Source organism: Zophobas morio, unplaced genomic scaffold (genome assembly GCF_036711695.1).
Source record: "Zophobas morio isolate AGI-343-1 ecotype UQ-CSIRO unplaced genomic scaffold, CSIRO_AGI_Zmor_V1 ptg000023l, whole genome shotgun sequence".
NCBI lineage: Eukaryota > Metazoa > Arthropoda > Insecta > Coleoptera > Tenebrionidae > Zophobas > Zophobas morio.
The window spans coordinates 1,434,637-1,455,079 of NW_026972128.1; the positions used below are offsets into that span (position 1 = coordinate 1,434,637).

Sequence of the window (20,443 nt, forward strand, 5' to 3'; positions counted from 1 at the left end):
CCATCGGTATTGTTTGCAGTTTCTCTGTTTGACTCTCATTTGTCTTGTCTTAAATTAAGAATGCTTATACGTAAATGATTTTGAGTCGCCTCTGCTAATACTCGTGGCGTACGTGAGTAAACTGTTTCCCGAAAATTTGGGAATATAGTACTTTTACTTTTAGTATTACACTACATCCATCCTAACTGATATACGTGTCCTTGCAAAAATGTTGATGACGTCATTGCATTTTTTTTTTAAATTGCCCCGCTACAAAAATGTAATGAGAAAAAAAAACATAATAGGCATGCAGTTGTAAGGTTTCTGACAGTGAGGGAAGTACTGTCTAAACTCTTTAGACCAATTTTTTTTTTAATTTTATTTTTAAATTACGGAAATATAATGCATGTTACGTCCTTTTTAAATGCAGTTTAAATCACAATAAATTGAACACTGGCTACAATAAAATATTTCCGACAAAATAAAACGCCAATTTTCCCGTTTCCGTTTGTTTGCCTATCCTCTCACGTCTTTGCTGATTTTATTAGACAGTTAATCTCCGAAACTATTGAACGGATTGTATTTGTAATTTAGGAATATCCTGTAGATATCCCAATGATGCATAGTAAATACTGTTTAAATTTTATGAAATAACAATCCCAAACTTGTGGTTTATGAATCCGCCTCATTTTATTTATTTAGTAGCTATGAAAAAAATAAAATTCGCAAACTTAGATTTTATCATTTTTCGAAGAAGTTGTATTTGTTGCGCTGTACTGCGAGGGAAATTTTTTGTTTTAAGAGCGAGTATAACAAAACATTAATTAAAAATATTCAGGTAAACTCTGTAAACATAAATAACATTATTACTGTTTGGCAACGTAAATGACAATAAATCCTCTTAATTGCTGAAAACTGGTAGAAGCACAATTCTAACATGGACAGGGAGTCGCATACTTTTAAATGTATGTTAAAATATGCAGAAAATGAAAACAACTCAGTACTATATAAAGTGCTATCAAAAACTTAATAAACCTAATTAAAACTTTTTTTTCTCTCTTAACTCGATTTTTTTTTTGTTACTTTTTGAGTCATAATAATAATAATAATAGTTTATTCATCCCAACAGGTCATCCCAATTACAGGAATCATACGAATAAATAAAAATAAATTCATGTTAACAAAAATCATAACTTAATTATATATAATAAAAAACTATTAAGAATACAAAAGCATATATAACTAGAAGAATCAAAGTGAATGTCACATTTATCAGCTGTCTTATTGTACAAAGAACACATCAATGAAATTGGTGATCTAAATAAAACATTTTTGCGCGAATAAGGTTTATAAAATAACCGGTATTGGCGAATACTAGGACGCGGTACCAGAAAATTTATCTTATTTAACAGTGCAGCACAGTCAACCTTATTGTTAAGAAGACTATACAAAAAACGTATAATTAGAATGTTGTGACGCACACTAATAAGAGCTGTAAAGTTAAATCTTCCTAGTAGAATGTCGTGATTAAATCCACGAGAAGTTTATGCACCATCTTCCATGAAGTCTAAAAATTTCAAAAATTTTCCCTGAACAGCCTCCAGGTTGACTCTGTGAACATCGTAAATTGGCGACCAAGTAATAATACCATATTCCAGTCGGGATCTGATTAAGGAATAGAACAAAATTTTTAGAGTGTTCTGATTGGAGAACTCACAACCATTTCGAAAAATAAATCCATACATTTTGAAAGCTTTTGCTATTATGTCGGTAATATTCTATATAGCTGAAAAAGTAAAAAAAAAATCGTATTTTAAAAAAATAATTGATTTTTGATTAAAAAGAAACCTATTTTTTTTCAACTCTGACACATAAGGAAAAATGAGGAACAAAAAATTTACTGAAATCTGTAAAAGTCATGTATTTCACAGTTAAGGTGGATAAAATTTGATTTTTTCAATGTGTAAAGAAAAATTGAAGAATTGTTTCTTTAAAAAAAGAGTATTATTTAGTATGTTTTAGCCGAAACTCTACTCTCGATCCACGTCAATAAAATTTGTCTAAAGTTATTCTAAAATTAGTTGGACAGAACTTTCTTCACATCTGAAACAATCAAGTAAATCCAATTTGTTAGATAAATTGGAATATTTAAGGCAGGGAATTCTATTTAATTTTATTTCTTATATAAAATAAAAATAAATGCGGATTAATAAACTACAAGTAAAAAAGCATGTTGATATGCTTGAACTTCAAGTGAATTTTTTGAATTGAATTTTATTGCTTCCTTTATTAATTTTGTACAAGCAACTACAAAAATATGGATGCGTTGATAAATGACAAGTAGTGTAGATACATAATATTTTGTAGAATTAAGATAGGATTTATATACCAAAATTTTGAAATGACGTCATCACATTTTTGGAGAGAATAAACGAATACATTTTTATTCGCAATTTACGATGCTTACGATCACTTTAAATTATTTGCAAGATTTGAAGTGTCTAAGCGAAATTATAAAATGTTATACAAATTTTAATTTTTTTTCCGAAAAAATAGACGTCCCATTTTATAAAATTTAAATAGGATTTACACAGCAAAACTATGGGATGGTGTCATCAAATTGTTGATCGGACAAATTTTAGCTAGCGTTTTATCATCTACACGAGGTTAACAGTTAAAACTATTAAAAACTTTTACCCAATTTAACTCAGATTTTTTTCAAAATTTTTGTTACGGGCGATTGCCAAAGTTTTTTGAATTTTACCTTCAACTTGTTATAAATAAAAATAAATATACAAATTTGCGATAATTGAACGTAAACAAGAAAAAAAGGAATTCATTCACAATGTTCATTGAGCTGGTTTTCAGGTGCTCAACAAGAATATAATTTTTTAATTTGTTATTCTATTGCTTATCACGCTCTCAATAGACACATATGTTTTTTAAATGTGCTCGTTCATTCTGACGCGGATGTGGGTTGGTAAAAGCTCGATTTGATATAGTTATAAATAATTCTTTGTGGTAGATTGGTTGACTGTTGTAAATTTCTCGCTAGCGCGTTAATTAAAATATTTTAATGCTTGAACTTAACAGAAGCCAAAATTCGTGAAAATAATTACATGGTTAAGTACATTTTACTTATCGCCTAGATCTTTCGAAATTTCTTTAAAAAAGTCAACTTAATTTAAATTTGGTTTGATCTCTTGGTGGACTTATAAAATTTAAGAGTGTTTAATACATCTTTATTGAAAATTGCTAGAATCTATAGCATTATGACTCCACTAAGTGTTGTTGGCCTTAATATTAAAGAAACTTTATTGTTGTTAGGTTTAATTAGCTTATATTTCACTCATTTAATTTTTGTAACTGGATTCAGATTTAAGACTGTTGCTTCAGTTTGGTGACTACGTAAAAAATTAATTGTGCCTCTATTATAACGGGTGTTCATCCATTTGGCAGAAACATAACCTGTTGTATGTTATAAGAACAGACATTCCGTTTCTGTCAAAAGATATTCCAACGCCTATTCTGAGTGATTTTTCTACTGAACACCCGTTGCATTATTTCTTAAATGTGTGCAATTATTTTGAAGGAAGAAGGATTGAAATTTATATGTATAGCATAAAAAATCATAAATCAAGTAATTTATCGTTAAATTTTTAACAAATATTTTAAACAGTGTATTACAAAAATAGTACTGCACAAGCACAATTTAATAATCCTCATGTTTACAAAATCGCTAAACATTTAAAAACTATTGTGATGTTAATCAACAATTACTATTTTCTATAAGCACTACCATCTATCATTTTACCATTATTGTTTTGAAAGTTTAATGATATTATTATTAATTTCATAAATGGCGGTTTAAGTAAATTATTGAAAAATATCTTAGCGATAGCGTAGCATTTGTTACTATTATTAGATGCTTAAAACCAGACTGTCTCAACATGCAAAAAAAAAAAATTGCCAGTTCTATTATGTTTTTCGCTTTACAAATAATAGAAAATTATGAAAATTTGGAACATTATTTTTTAATTGTTGCTTTTCATACTTTCAAAGAACGTAACGTAACCACTCGTTCTTTATAAATCACACAGTAAAATAATCACCCACGAGCCAACCCTGCCACCTGACACCTGGTTGCTCGGCGGCACACTGGGCTGCCGCAATGCCTCTCTGGTATTCAAAAGCTCAGCCCTCGCCAACTGCACCCCACAATCAATTCAAGAAAAACCGGGCTACAAGCTCCACATCACCTACAAAGTTTTACAAGCCGAAACTAAACTCCTTTCGAAACTCCTCGAATGCCACGGCATTGTCGAGGTGCCGCCGAATTCGATGGACTTTAACCTGCTATGGACCGGATCTCACCCGAAGCCAGGTCCGTTGACATTAACATCCGATTATTCAATTACTAACTGAAAGTTTCTGTGAAACAAAGGCGCCTTGAGAGCCATGGCCCCACACCAAAGAGTCAATCATTTCCCTCGGTCCTACGAGCTGACGCGTAAGGATCGCCTGTACAAAAATATCGAACGATTACAGCATGCCAAAGGTTACAAACATTTCAATTTCATACCCCAGACTTTCGTCATGCCGACGGAATATGGGGAGTTGTGTACGACGCATCACAGGATCAAAGGTCCTTGGATTGTCAAGCCTGTAGCTTCAAGCAGAGGGAGAGGTAAGAGCTTGCTAGATTAATATCTGGGGGACGCTTGCTCGGGTTCGTACAAAGAGTTGTTGAATGAAATTGGCCGGCTTGTAAAAGGAAACGTGAAAAGAAGTTGTTTGTTAAGTAATGATTTCAAATTCGAAAGTTAAACAGCAAATCATAATAATAATATTGGTCGTATTTGTTAACTTTTTCATTTATAAAATTGAACGAAGTTTATCGACCTGTTGTAATCAATGTCTGTTATTCGTTTGCATAAACAATAAATTTCTATAGTTCATGTTGTCTTCTGCGACATATGAAAGGCGCAGCGAATGATTATAAAATTGCGCTTTTAAAGTTATAACTATTTTTTGAGTTCTTTGTACTAAGCGAAAAAAAAAAACATTGAGGTTCACTTTGCAATATCCATTACGATAACACAATTGGATAATAATTTGATGTGAATTTTTTTTTAAGCACTCACAGGGAATGTTTTTATTGTGTGGTTATAATAATAAATCTTTATTGTTCTACACAAAAAAACCTAATTGATACATGGCCGTCAGCTTATTTGGAATTTGTTTCGTTATTAAAATTAAATCAAACTAAAGCAGTAGATTGCGCTATCTTAAACATTAGGGACCTGTTTTCTTTAACTGCCAGTATTGGTTCAGAAACTGATTCGAATCTAAATTCACATCCATTTTACTGTCTGAGTCAGTATCGTCTATATTTCATAAAGAATTCGAATTTGTATGCATGCAACTGTCCCATTTAAGTAAATATTGACGAAAAAATCTCCGTTTTAGACTTAAACTGATTAACGTTGTATGACTGAATGTGAAGTTTTTTCAATTTATTAAAAATCAGTCTTGTTGATATTGAAATCAGACTGGTAACATATGATCAAAAAAAAAATTCTGTAGTAGGCCATGAAATTTATTTTCAAAATAATGTTGTCAACACACATAAATTTCGTGGCCTACTAGAGAACTTTTTTTACGATCATATGATATTTTATGCCTAAGCTCCTATTTCTAATATTGGAGCAATTGTGCTTGTGTTCAATGGGTCAGTCTTGAGTGACAGGTAGATAGTGCAGTCGAAAACAATACTGTAAACAAGTAAAAGCATTCAAACGTTAATTATCTGGTAAGACATGTTATTTTTTAGGCGCAACTGCAAACAGTGCTTGAATTTAAGATAAATTACATTTGCCGCCAAAAATTCTCATATAGCTAATCGTTACTTCTTAGCTCCTACGTTGTTAAATTCATCAAAAAATTAATATTACAACTTTAATTGTATTATTTACTCGCTGTGAGTAAATAGACACTACTATGACGTTAGAATTCGTCGTTATAGTCTTTTATCTTTTGTTTACATGACTATAAGTCTTTTATTACAATTTTTTAGTTTAAGCTTCAAGAGTTGCCATATAGTGCTCCATAAATAAGCGTCGCGACATATAGTCTCCGTATCTAAAACATTATGGTGCTCGTAAAACTTTGATTTTTTGTATGAATAATATCGCAGCTCGAAACTTCGAAGCTGACGGTTTCAAGTTTAATCGCAACTTTTTTAAACAAAAAGATGTCTTTTGTAAGATTAAGTAATGATTAATGAGACGTTCTGTTTGAATGATCGGCATCCTTAAGGGAAACATTACAGAGAAAATCAAAATCATAATTAAAAAAACTTCAGCTTGATTTACAGTTGCCAAATACAACATGCGAAGCTCTAAAATATCGCATTAGAAAGATTGTGTGGGCAATTAATAATAATACAAAAGTTAAAATAATGTTTTAGAAGGTAAAGTTGTATATTAAAACATTTTATTACCCACATACTCTTAAGTTTGTAGAATTTTACTGATGTATAAAGTTCATTATAACTAGTTGTAATAATATATATGTTTTTATCTACGATTTCAGAATTTTGTTTAAAACCAAATTATGTGTGAAATATATAAACGAAAAATATTCTGATTTCTATTAAAAAAACGGTTATATCATTTATCGCATTCATTGGAGTAAGATAAATTATATGGTTATAGTACATTTTATATTACCGCACAAGTGGTAATGTATGAATAGGATATCTGTAGTTTTATTTTGTTACGGTTTCGATTACATTCTAGTTATAGTAGCTCGAAAACCAAAAGTTCATGAAATTTTTAAAATTGTTTTAATTCCAATGACCAAACTTTCATTATATTGACTATTTTTGTTTAACCTAAGAGATAAAAACTACAAGTGAAAATTCTACTAATTTCATTCGTTACTTATTTTGGTATCTTGAAAGAAAATCTTCTGAATTTTTTGTACGAATTGAGATGTGTCGTCCCCAGACTTACGAATAGTGGTAGAAAATGCGTACTTTCAGGTATTTTTATTGTTGAAACACCAAATCAAGTGCCTCTAGAAGAACCCGTTGTCGTGGCCAAATACATAGCGAAACCCCTTTTAGTAGCAGGTCATAAGTGTGACCTACGCTTATACGTAGCTGTTACTTCTTTTGATCCGTTGCTAGTGTACATATACGAAGAAGGCCTAGTACGGTTTGCTACCGTTAAATACGATTCTAGTCATAAACAGCTGTGGAACCCCTGTATGCACCTCTGTAATTATAGTATTAACAAGTATCATAGTGATTACGTCAAGTAAGTATACACTTCCACATAAAAACTTTTAAAACAAACTGACAAAAATATCAACCGAATGGTGACAAACTGTTTATATTTCACCATCCGGGATTATCAAGGTTGATACTTTAGCTTAACGTGCAGTGGCATTCCTGTGGGGAATTCTCGGAGGTGAAAGATTCCCACATATCGTGTAATTGGGTACTCGTGGCGGTAATAATATAATATTTACAGCAAAAAGCTAAATTTGGCGAAAATGTTGCGTTACTGTAGGTATTAGGTTGTTTTTTTTAACATGGCTTTTGCTACGGTAATCGTAGTGTAATCCCGCTCCTGACAGTACTTGCGTAATACGTTTTGAATTAGTCATTTTCCTGACAATGTTCCGCTTACTCGAAAGCGAGTGGATACGGTCTGATTAGCGTTTAATTTAAATTTCTCGGATACGTCCAATTTGTGAAGCGGTGTGAAAATTTTTGAAATTAAAGTGGTATTAATGTAGGCGAGGCTTCGACGGGAAAAAGTTGCACAGTAATTGTGCATATGTTACAAGTTGATGAGTTATTTAAATCAAAATATTTAATGTTCGTTTTCTGTGTTTAATTTCAAATCTACATATGTTCAGAAACATTATTATCATTTGTGTTCTAAATGAGTACTTACAGTGTGCTGATTTGTAAGAATTGTGGGTAGTAATAATGCATAAAAAATGTAGTGTTTTTTATTTAAAATAATATGCGCAGACTATTTGTGTGAGATGAAACATTTATATTTTTGAAATGTTGGTCATTTTCGCCTACCACAATTGGATAGATATACATCTTAGCTGAATAACCCTGTATATATAGCAGTTTAAGTAATGAAAGATAAAGATAAAAATTTGATAAATTTGGTGGATTTCATATAATCGTATAATTTTTTCTGTAGTATTTGCATGATTTTCTAAATTTGATTTTTATGTTATTTATAAATATATCAAATAAAAAACTGTATGGGACTGTTGTAGATAAAATGAATCTACAAAGTAAAGGTTCTTAGTAATATACCTATATCTTAAACTTGATCATAACACTTTCCGTTTCACTTGGAATAGATTTTTTTTTTAAATAATATTGAAAACATTAATTTCTGTATTGTATAATACACTTTTAAACTATATTGTGGCGTATTATAAATTTCGCACTAGTGCATTTTAAAAATATGTAATATATTTTTTAAAACAAAAATTGCTTTCATTTCCGAGGAAAGTAAACTATCAGGGGAGTTCGAATTGCGCACATGACCTGAAAAAATAGGAATTGCGCCCTTTCACCGCTCGGAAAATGTCCGAATTGAGCCCACTACCTGAATGCTCCCTTACCGCGTTCTTAGACTCTACAATGCAGGTAAAAATTACTCTCCATTGAAAAATGCAGTGTTTTGTGGCGTCAGTATAAGACATTTCAATTACCTAAATATAAATGATCACAGAAATGAACTCTAAAAATAAATTGACGAATGCACAGTTTTACTGAGGTGCCATTCTTATAGTAAGTAATATTACTCTACACCTACCTAAAATGTACATATCAAATGTATATTCAGTTCAATTACATAGTAGATAAATTATGTTAACCTGCTATGTTTTATGTAATCAAATTTTCCTCAGTTTGATTGTAAATTCGTGCACCTATTTATATATAATCTACACAGATGGTAATGGGCTGTTGTTTCCTCGTATCATGTGGGTCCACAGTGCAGAATTTTGAGGAGCAACAACAAATGCTTGCAAATCGTTTCACGCGAAATATACTTAATAACTCATTTAGTTCTTGTCATCCTAATAGGTTTACCTTTTCGAAATATTAAAGAAATTTGTGTTTATATAAAAATTTGGTTTTCTTTAATGAAGAAAAACGTCATTCTTAGAGATTATGAAAAGAAACCTCCGAGGAAATTTTACCTAGTTCATGGAGAATAAAACGGGGTAGGTGTGATATATCCAGGTAGCAGGCGCAACTCGAAACATTCACCTACAGTAAAATGTGCGCAATTCGGACTTTTTGAGCTCTAAAACTCAGGTAGCGGGCGCAACTCGGATACGTCCTACCACATCTTCACACCATCGTCAAAAACTCACTATTGTCATCAAACGAGTATTAAATCAGAATACAAGCTATATCACCTACATTTTTGAACTCAACGGATATGGCTGTGGTCAAAGGCTAGGTGACAGGTTGTGATGACTTAATATGTGCTTTTCATAGTATTTCCACTCTACCAAATTTATTTTCTTTGTACAAAATAGCACTTAAAAATGTAATTGGAAAGTAAGGATTAGAAATACAGCAAAAGTATTGGCTCAAGTTTATAAATAAGACCTGGTATTTTTAATCTGGGATATGCCGAATAATTTGAGTTTAGTACTCGTTAAAAAAAATTATTGCCAAAAATATAAACAGTTTTTGTGTACAAATTTCGTGAAACCACTTTTAGCTTTAAATTTTTCTGGCTCAGTTATGCTTAGTATGAATTGAAGATACACCAAAATGTCTTTAAAACAAATTTTTAGTCAAAACATAATCCAAAAATTCAATGTTCAAAAATTTTAAATCATCTAAAGATCGAGACATTTTTTGTATTTTTTTTTTTAACAAATTGATTTTATGTGCCATATGTTACGGACACATAATGTAATTAAATTTCCAGGCTGAGTTTTGCTTTCCTGCAGGAGTTTGGAAATGAAAACGATGAAATTTTCTTCACGTCTAAATTTTAATAATTTTTGAGGTTCGGAGATATGTTTTAATGAATAGTCACATCACACTGATTTTTCTTTTAGATTTTTTTAGCTTCATCGATTAATTTTTACTATCTTGTTCATAGTGTGTTTGAATTGATTTTTAACGCATGTGTCGATAAACAGTAACCTGCTGCCTATATGAAACTTTTTTATGACTAAGACCAAAATTGTTTGTATTAAAATGTGGACGTGATAAGAATATTTGTTTATATTTTTCGAGCAACAGCATTATTACAGGAAGCTCTTAATTTATTGTGAACTTGTTGATTTATTCAAGAAAATTTAAATTTAATTGAAAAAAATTAAGTTATCCGTTGACTTAGATTGTGATTCGCAACTAAATAAGTCAGTCCACTTTAAAACGGTTGATAATATTGTGACATTAAAATCAATTATTGCACAATTTTAAATGTGATGATAACGCACCTCTGAGAAATCTATAAAACTCTAAAAGCACAATCTACCTGGAATGATAAAAGCAAAATAAAAAAGAATCACTACGAACAAGCCTCTATTTCGTTGCCCTGAATTTTTTCACACATTTGCTTACGCGTATGAAGTTTACCTAAATACTTGTTGTCTGTGTACCATATGTGTATATATTATCACATCTTTCGTATGTCAAAGGAATGCACAAGGTTAAGTAAACTTTAAAAGCCTTTTTTTTGTTTGCTATAATTAGGTGTGTTAATATCTCAGTCTTAAAAAATTACAAACAGATATGAGTTGTCATATTTTATAATCGTTTGGATCATCATTTTTTTTACTTTTCCGTCGCTATTAAAGCATCACTTTTCATTTATCACGAGATTTATTTCCAATTAACGATATCTTTTCTGGCAGCTTTTCGGGGTCACATGTTTCTCTGATACAATTTCCAACGATGAGTCGACGAAAAAACTTGATTAATTACAACAGTGTGCTATTCATGCAGTATAGATTAAATTGATTGCCGCAACTTTCGCCATCTACGATAAAATCGTTTAGATAGGATAGTTGTTTTGACTAATAAGACTTAGTATAGCCACACCGTTGATCTATATCTTTCTATTACAGTAGAAAATTGGTGGGTTTAATATAGTGTGGAAATTGATTATGGAATGTCGGTGACAATATGAAGCTTAAAAATATTTTATAGAAATGGTCAGACAAGTCAATTAGGTTTTTTCTGCGTCTTGGGAAGTAGAGTTGTTTGTGACGACTATAACATTTTTGAATAACAAAATCACATATGATTTTTTGATGATAAGAGATCTTTTTACATACTCAAATAGACAAAAGTTCTGAAGCGCAAAAATTCTTATATATGGGGTGTTTTAACTCAGTTATGTTCATACACATCATAAATAAATTACGCCACGCTCTTACGCATACTTTTCCTTGTGTCCATGAACTTTCTTTTGCGCCCAAGATCATAATAATTGCACTGTCCCACGTTTTTGTAAACCATTCTCTTTTCGTGAGGTATTTATTTTGTTTTCCTTTATTATTTTTATGGTTCTGTGTTCGCTGATATCTATAAAGCTTCCAGCCAAATCTTCTGTTATTTTTTGGTTTGCATTTTGAATCTTCAATGCTCTAAGTAATTATTTTATTTCATAACCCTTTTCCTCTTAGAGCACTTACGATTCATATAGACACCATTTTTTGGAATGCTGTTTTAAGTCATGTAATGAGTTTATAAAATCGTTGATCAAAATTGTAAACAGGACAAGATTCACAACTCCAACTTATCTTTGACACTTGTTTGTTCTAAATGTTTTTATTGCACAGTTAGTTTCATAGACTTTTAATTGCTGTAATTAACCTGTAGACCCTTCGCAGTAATTTTGTCCTTTCACTGCAAACATGATTTCTGCAGCTTTCAGTCAAAACACTTATTATAACAAAGATTTATGAAAGAAAATCATCTTACCTGTTCAGGAAAAATTGATGTTTTGAAGCAAAAAACGCATTTTGGAAATGTTTTCACGAATAAGTATTACTTTATATACCCCAAAGTGTAAATAAATGAAAAATTATTAAAAATACGATGATTAAATGGATGCTCAATGGTAAATTGTTAGAAATACAAAGAAATATCGTTGGAACAAACAAAACTAGGAACAATAATTAACTTGTTCTAGTATTTTCTTTAGTCGGTTTTAAAATTAGGTCAATTTATTCTATAATCAGTTTCCACATTGTGATGGTTTGTCGAAATGGGTTTCCTAAACCTATAGACAGATCGTTCTGAAAAGATCCAATTTTTATTGTTATGTATAAATTAGAAGCAAATGTGTAAAAGTGAAAATAGGTTGAAATTCCTTTGCGGAACCGAACCGCTTTTCCAAACGAAACTTGTTGAAGCTCCATTCACCTTGAGCAAATGGGGAAAGTCATAACAGCTGCAAAATTTCCCATGTGAAAACTAGCTGTCCGTGAATTTATTGACTTCCATAAATAAGCTCTCAAGATATAACTCTTGACAAATTACCGTATCCTACCCGCATCACCCGTGCCGATACGGTCGCTTTATCATAGATCCTGCAACGAAAAGTCCCCACGTTGTCAACAGGAACGAAACTATTCGACCCATACATTTTACTGAAAATGTCAGCTGAGTCACTCTGAAACGAGGGCGAACTTTTCATGTTGTCACGAGCCTCTTTCAGAGAACACGTAATCGGATTTACTGCTCTGGAAATCTCACTCCTTAAGTGAAACACTCGACGTATTCGTGTTTCTGTCGTAACGTGCGACATGTACGCGTTGCTTTATGAAGGAATTTGCCACTTTTTGTTTGGGGGGTAATTACAAGGAACTGCCACTGCATGCCGGTTTAATTATACCTGAAAATGTGTACCAGAAGTCGTTATCGCATTTTTACGTTCTTCCTTTTTTGCTCGCTCAGATCTGATGACCCAAGTGCTGAAAACGTAGGCCATAAGTGGACTTTGAGCGCGCTATTAAGGCATTTGAAGGCAGAGGGAAAGAATACGGCTTTGTTGATGTCGCAGGTCGAAGATCTTGTTATCAAAGCGATTTTAGCTTCAGCGAATTCGGTTATTTCTGCCTGTAAAATGTTCGTGCCTAACCCTTGTAATTGTTTCGGTAAGTATTGCAGAACGGCTGGTTCTCGTCAAAGTCAAATCGCAGAATTCAATTTTGATTTTAAATGAATGTTTCGTTTTATTTAAAGTTTGTTCACTGTCGAAGTAAACGTGAACATACCGATTTTGGATGTGCTAAAACACCGAGTAAAACTTTCAAGCAGTTTTAGCCACTCTCCTACAATTTTTTAAATTATTTTTTATTTGTTTTAACGTTTATTTATTGTAATCACAATTTGCTTCAAATATAAAAAAAACACATTTAATTTTAAGAATTTAGAAGACTCCAGATTCCCGCTTCTTCCTGAGAATTTCATGGTACGAGTACATATATGTTTTTGTATAAACAAGTATTCATACAAAATAACTATCTTTCCCTGTTATTTGTTTTTTTTTACTGTTGGGAAAGATATTAATAATAATAATAATAAAATTTCGGTACTATAAGTAAAAAGCAGTTATTAATTAAAAAATACGCTGAACTGATAACCTTCAACAGACGACATTTCAAAATAATTCTTGTATATTAAAAATGAGTTATAAGTTTTCTAAGTATGTATAAGAATCAGTAAACATTGGGACACCTTTGACTACAATTGATATTGAATTAAAAATCATTTAAAATCAAAAAATAAAAAATCCTTATTTATATAACGTTCCCATGACTATTTCCTTGAAAAAAAAAATGCTTCCCACCGGATTTAAATTTCGGCCAACGACAAACAAATGATAGCAATTATTAGTAAAACACAAATTCGGTTTTAATTTCATACTTGAAGGAAATGAACCATTATTAAACGTGTAATGGCCTTGGTGATGTTCTCTATCTCCACTCAGATAAATTTTTGGGAAGATGTCAGGTTAATTTTTTTCACTTTTGCTTTCATTGGACCTATTTTTTATTCATAGCGAATTAACAGTAGGAAAAAGTCCTTTCTGTGTTGACAGTTTTTTTGCTTCCTTTCAATAGTTTAAAACGCATAAAATGTTTATAAGTCTAACTGGACATTTCTACCAGTTAGTCAGTTTTTGAAGTAGTCGTCTTTTTTCCGTTAAGCGGCTACTTCTTCCTTGTGCTATTTTGGAAAATGAGTGTTGCAGCTTATTCAAGCCGTTGGATTTCTGGGGTTGTCACACTCTCCCTAAAAATAGCTGAGAAGGCACGCTCCACACCCCGCCATGTAGCAACACAATGAAAATTGTTAGAAGGAATGTTAAAAATTAAAATATTTTCGTTTTTAGAAAATTTATTTTTGCGTGTTTGCAAAAATACTTTTTTCAGGAATTAGTCGATAGTCTCGTGTGTCTCAAATAAAAGAATTGTTCAAAATTAGAAGTCCAGTAAACAGCTCTAAAATAAAAAAAGTATTTTTTTCTTGTCACATTCACCTTGCATTAAATTTTTGTTATAAATAGTTAACTGCAGCGCTTTTTACTGGTCTTTGAAAAATAGAAATGTATGTGAAACATTAAAATAATCATCAAAACAGAGCTTTACGGGTTCGACATCTTGATCGATTCAAACCTGAAGCCTTGGCTTTTGGAAGTCAATCTGTCTCCGTCTTTGGGTTGCGACAGCCCCTTGGACGTGCGATTAAAATCCGCAATGTTAGCCGACCTGCTCACCCTTGTTGGACTTCCTGCCGTCGATCCCGTTTTGAGACCATCGACAAATAGTTTGACTTCTGCATCGATAAAAAGCAACAGCACCAAGCTCAAGCTCGGACACGTAAATTTACCCTGTCGAAAATCCAAACGTTGTTATAGTTGATTTATTGCAGTGCAGAAGGGTTCATTCGGCCGATGGCCTGAGCAGTACTTTACCGAGGAAGAGTTCTTCTGTTAATGGAGATCGCTTGTCTTCGAGTTTTTTGAATTTGTCTCCTGAGGAGACGAGAGTGCTTAAGATGGCAAAAGGGCAGTTTGAGAGGAGGGGCGGGTTTGTGAGGATATTTCCGGCGGTGGATAGCTGGACGAAATACACGCAGTATTTAGGTGAGTTTTTTGATCAATTTAATGTTTTTTTTTTTTTTACAAAAAATATATTCCTAAATGGTAGTTTTAGTTGTAAGAGTTTTGGAGAAATCGCTGTTAATTCTTTCATGGCGCGCATTTTTCCTTTTCTAATGAAGTTAATGAGTGGTATAGAAAAACATACTTGTGCAATATATATATCATCAGTATTAGATATATCGCCTTTGGTTTTTCCGGAAATGGCATAATCTTTTTCTTTTCAAATATTTTGATGTTATCGTTGTATTGTATAGCACCGGTTTAGAGTTTGACCATGAAAGAATGACATGTTGAGTCATCACAAGCTACGCACAAAAATAGGTGGGGCAAGCCGCCAGTGGCGTAGATATATTTTGTTGGGTAAGGATCTTGGTGTACGCGACAGAGAAAACGATAGCAGAAATCAGATTTATCTCTTTCGACAGATTTGCTAATTTCTAAATCTAGATTAAAAAAAGTTAAAAGATATATAAAATGTTTATAAGTCTAACTGGACTTATAAACATTTGACTTGGAGAAAATATAAATGTATAATTCTTATTTAGGCTTTGAAAAGAAGTGATTTTTAAAACTTGCAAAACTTATAAAATAAATAGTGAAACAAAAAAAAAATCATTTAGCGCTGGTGAAACACAGATGAAATACAAAACGAAATGCGGCACACGGCAATGAGAGACTGGCTCTCCTTCTTTTTGAAAATGGACTCGCCCGGTCTCACTTTCGTTCTTTGCGCAGTTTTATCGGTGTGCTATTCTTACAGCGGCCAAAGTTAAAAACATTTTTAAATTACGGCGTCCCTGTTTACCACTTCCACTATAATATTCTAAAAATTTTAAAACATAAAGTTTAAAATTTGGTACAATTAATTTATATATTAAATCGTTTGCATCGTATCTACGCTAGTTTTTCTGCAAGTGATATCATTTCTTATCAGTAATTTTAAGCTTGTGTCGTTCCTTTTCTTTTTTGTGAGACTTGAAAGTCATATCCAATTTTTCTTGGTTTACAGTTTAAAAAATAGATAAAAGTTAACGAAACATCAATAGTCCGCTTCCATCCACGTGTCATATTGAAATAATTTTTATATGTTACTCTTACAATAGGATCTTGACCAGGCAGCGGATTTACTGTGTCCATTGGGACGATAAAATTTTAAATATGACAAAAAAATAATCACAAATATGAATAGTCATTCGATAGTTAGAGGAATAGTTTGTTTTTTCACATGAACCAGGCGTAGAAAATTTTATTGGAATGCTTTCACAAGTTCGATAGACATGAGGTAAAACAAACTTCGAAGCTTTTTCTTAAAAATAGCGTTTCTACGCCCGTTGAAGTGTAAAAAGTACTATAACTCTTATACCAACTTCAAAGAAAATTGCATTTTGGTAAGTTGCATGAGGAAGTCGAGATGTTTCTCAAAGTTTTAAAATTGTTTACAGCTCAAACTATTGAATGGTGAGATTCTCGTGTATAATTTTATTACTTAAAAAGTGATTTAACGATGTACATGGAATTGGTATAGTGCGTGCATTTTATTTTTGTGCATATTTTCTTTGTTTTGTATTTTTTTCATATATGTGAAAATTGAATATTTTATCATTATTTGCATTATAGTCAATACATTTTTTTTTTGTTATATGTATGTACATATATGTAAAAATATAGCTATGATTTTCGATAGTAACGAGAAGTGCAAATAGACTAACCTTAAAAAAAATAGACATGCATAGTATTAGCAAGGGTGAAGAAATGTCGTTTCTCGTAAATTCCTCAAGAGTAAAATCGTCACGAACTGACAAGCTCATATTCAAATATTGCGTGATATCTTGAAATAAATATTGTTGAACAGAATCAACTAGATATTTTAGGAAGTTTATAATATAAAGAAGAGATGTTCACTTCTGGCGAGTTTGTTGACATTTTTACGACGACTTTTACAGAAACCGAGACGAATAAAAAACGCCAATGTGAAATTCTACATTTTTAGCGCCCGATAGATATTTTGCCTTAGTTATTTGTTCGATGGTAGCAAATAATATAACAATTTTATCAAATTAATATTTAGCTTAGTCTAAAAACAACCGCTGCGCATTCTCCTTTTACAATTTATAGATTTTTTCATTACAACTACTAGTAATTTGGATCGGATTAGTAGATCACTGTTTGACCTCCTTTTGTATAATTTTAGATCCTGCAACCGGAATTCCAATTACCGGTAATAATAATACATTCAACAGCTATAACCTCTCTGGAGCCCATAATTACAACTTACTCCTTTACACTCACTTCTTTCCGGACGTTCCTGTCCATGTTAAACCCCACGACAGGACGAACTTCAAGTTCCACTCTTTGGACAGAAAAAGAGATTTGTCTTTAGATTCAGGTATTTGTCGAAAAACACAAATTTAAACCTCAAAATAAACCGAAATTTTAAAGGCACCACTCTGGCTCGACAAGATAGATACGAAAGAATGTTAAGCCAAGGCCACAGGTCGGCGTTAATTCCCAAAAAGATCCCAAAAGAGAGTCGCGGAGTCGAGTTGAGAAAACAAATACTGGAGATGTTGAGAAACGGGAAAAAAATGACGTAATAATTATTAATTTGTCATTAATTATTATTAATGACAAATTTCAGACAATGCGAAACCCGACGAACCTTTAGCCACTATTTGGGTTGCGTATTGAGGCGCATTTCGGCAGGACCTGACCAGGAGGACCAAATGGAAATCGTCTTGAAATTTTTACAAAAAGCGTCGAGTTACCTGAGAACCCCCTATACCGTGAAGGTGGTATGTGGCTCCACCCTGTGCAAAGAAAAATAATAACCCGATTTTAGGCTCCTAGTCAGAATCTGGATAATAAAGATAGAGCGGCTGTGGTGGCGAAACAGTTAAACGATTTTTTGTATCTGTACAACAGGGAAACTGATTTATTCGTGGACAAGACAGAAAAACCTAGTCAAATTCCTTCCAAGTTGTACGCGGAATTTTTGGAGAATGCCAGGTAGCGTTACCGTAAAAATACTTTTTGGTTGCCGCCGCGTAATGTGATGTGGAAATGGAGAATATGAAAATTATTTCAAATTGTGTACTATTTGTTTGTTTTAGGGAGTGCGATTTGGAGGAGATTTTGATCCATCAAACTACTCAGACCGTGCCAACTCACGGGGGCAAGACGGGATTTCAAGGAGTGCTCAAGTGCATCCCGAACGTCCCGAAACAGTACGGATTGAAGCCCCCTTTTCACAAGACATCGGTTAAAAGCAAGGGCGTTAAAGTTTCGTCCTTGTCTTGATTGTTTTTACAAATTAAGAATTACGACTTAAGCTTCATATTTGTCCGTTGTGTAACTTTGTGAGAATACAAGTATTTATTTATTGGTTAAGCGTTACAGACTTTCTTTTTAGGTTGTTATGTTGACTTATTTATTTTTGTAGTTACGGTTGTGGTTATCATCCTGTTGTTTTATTTGATTTTTTGATACTCTATTTTTGTATGCCAAAGTTCGAAAGTTTCCACGGTTCATTCCAGACCTGCCATATTTCTTAGTCAAGAGTTAGTATTATTAAACAGAGTCAAGGACGTTGTATTAATATAATTAATATCATGTCCTTGAGCGGAGTACAATTCACGAAATTTACGTATCATATTACTGTTTGTCAGTGTTTTAAGAATTGTGATTATGCGTCAACGAATCTTAACAATTCGAGGTGATACTAATGTACTTGAATTTTGTGCTTAGGTCGATGTTTCGATTTTTGTTGTTTGTTTTATACAGGGTGAGTCATCAAGCGCGGTCCTCGATATCTCTTTAATTTATCAGAGATGGAAAAAAGTCAAAGAACGTTGTTGGTTCTTTGACTGTACTCTAAAACTATTTTTAAATACGCAGACCGTCCTGTTTTTAAGACGTGTTTTTTTATGTGAGCAGAACATTCAATATAGTTAAAAATAATTTTAGAGTATTGTCCTCCAAGAACCATACAAATTTGGTCTGACTTTTTCTAAATTTCTAATAATGAATGAGATGCCGAGGAACTCACTTTTTGACTCGCCCTGTAAATTGATGCTTTTATTGGACAATTTCACGTTTGAATTAACGAAATTGGACCTGACGTATTTTTTGATATTGCTGCCAAAACGAATGCATATAAATATTTTTAATACGTAAATGTGAAACGAATCAAGCTTCACTTTGTATTTTTAAAATGATAGTGTGAAGTAGTACCTTTAGTATCTTTTTACACACTTCTTGTGATATGAAGGAAAATGCTTTGCTATTTTCTATACTTGTTACACTGCTATTGAATGCATTTTGACAGCTAGTAGCTTAGTCACTTTTAGTTACTTTTAGATGTGATATTTATTTACACTTTACAATTGTTACTTGGAGTTCGTGAAGGTGTTCGTACTTAGCTGGATTTGCTCAAATTTGCTAAATTTCTGATTGAGATTTTATTGTTATCACAAAGCATTTGATGGGCAACGTTTTCTAAACAATCGAAAGTTACATTACATCATGTTTGTTTAGTTAGGAGATTCTCTAGAATAGTGATAATTTTGTAAAGTGACAAATCTGTACACAGTCTAAGTTTTTATACTTTGTGCACGGCAAATTGTTAATGTGGGTGAGTGTATCGCAAAATAAATTGGCACAAATAATTCTGATCAAAGCTTTTTAATTTCCACGGCTTTAATAATGATAATTTTATTTACTGTTGACACCTAAGATTTTCATGGCTGCATGGGGGTTGAGTAAAATTAGTTCGTGCTAGAGTCAAATGACCGTTCTTTCTATTACAAAAAAAAAAAAAAAAAACGAATTTGGTGCAGTTGTGAGTAAGATAGGCTTGTATTAGATACCTAGAGTGGTCAAGCAATCCCCCGTGCGTGTACCCCTTAAAATGATTACTTTTCGGGAAGTGTCAACATAATAATCGGCAGGCGAAGACGGTATATTGCCGCAGAAAGACTCCACGTGTACCGTCAGGTGTCTAGAGGTATTATACTCGGGGAACAGTTTTTCGCAAAGAACACCAAAAACTTTTCGTAAATACTAATCAAGCATTACTGGGAAATGGCTAAAAATGACATTTTTAGTCCACTAATATAAATAATGTGCATGATATCGACGCGAAATTTTCCGCTGAACGAAGCTCAGTTGATGCGTCTAGAGTTTGTACATGATGGTACATGCTCATTTTTTAGTCTATAATAAAAAAAAAACCTCGCCAAAAATTTAGAATAAGTCGTAACCGTCAACACTATAAT

At 32.4% G+C, this 20,443-nt stretch overlaps 1 protein-coding gene across 3 annotated transcripts in view; it reads left to right on the forward strand.

Annotated features, from left to right (window-relative positions):
- Nucleotides 1–19,845, forward strand: part of LOC135134449 (tubulin polyglutamylase TTLL5) — a 23,735-nt gene extending 3,890 nt beyond the window's left edge. For 2 of the 3 annotated variants that reach the window (XM_064063124.1, XM_064063126.1), the window contains 11 exons: nt 4,080–4,363; nt 4,424–4,666; nt 7,025–7,301; nt 12,959–13,158; nt 14,648–14,886; nt 14,939–15,152; nt 17,362–17,556; nt 17,610–17,760; nt 17,809–17,962; nt 18,010–18,176; nt 18,281–19,845. In XM_064063124.1, the coding sequence (XP_063919194.1) occupies nt 4,080–4,363; nt 4,424–4,666; nt 7,025–7,301; nt 12,959–13,158; nt 14,648–14,886; nt 14,939–15,152; nt 17,362–17,556; nt 17,610–17,760; nt 17,809–17,962; nt 18,010–18,176; nt 18,281–18,467 (2,311 nt within the window). In that variant the 3' untranslated portion in view covers nt 18,468–19,845. The remainder of the gene's footprint in view (nt 1–4,079; nt 4,364–4,423; nt 4,667–7,024; nt 7,302–12,958; nt 13,159–14,647; nt 14,887–14,938; nt 15,153–17,361; nt 17,557–17,609; nt 17,761–17,808; nt 17,963–18,009; nt 18,177–18,280) is intronic. The other variant, XM_064063125.1, reaches the window with a different exon arrangement.
- The last annotated feature ends 598 nt before the right edge of the window (nt 19,846–20,443 follow it).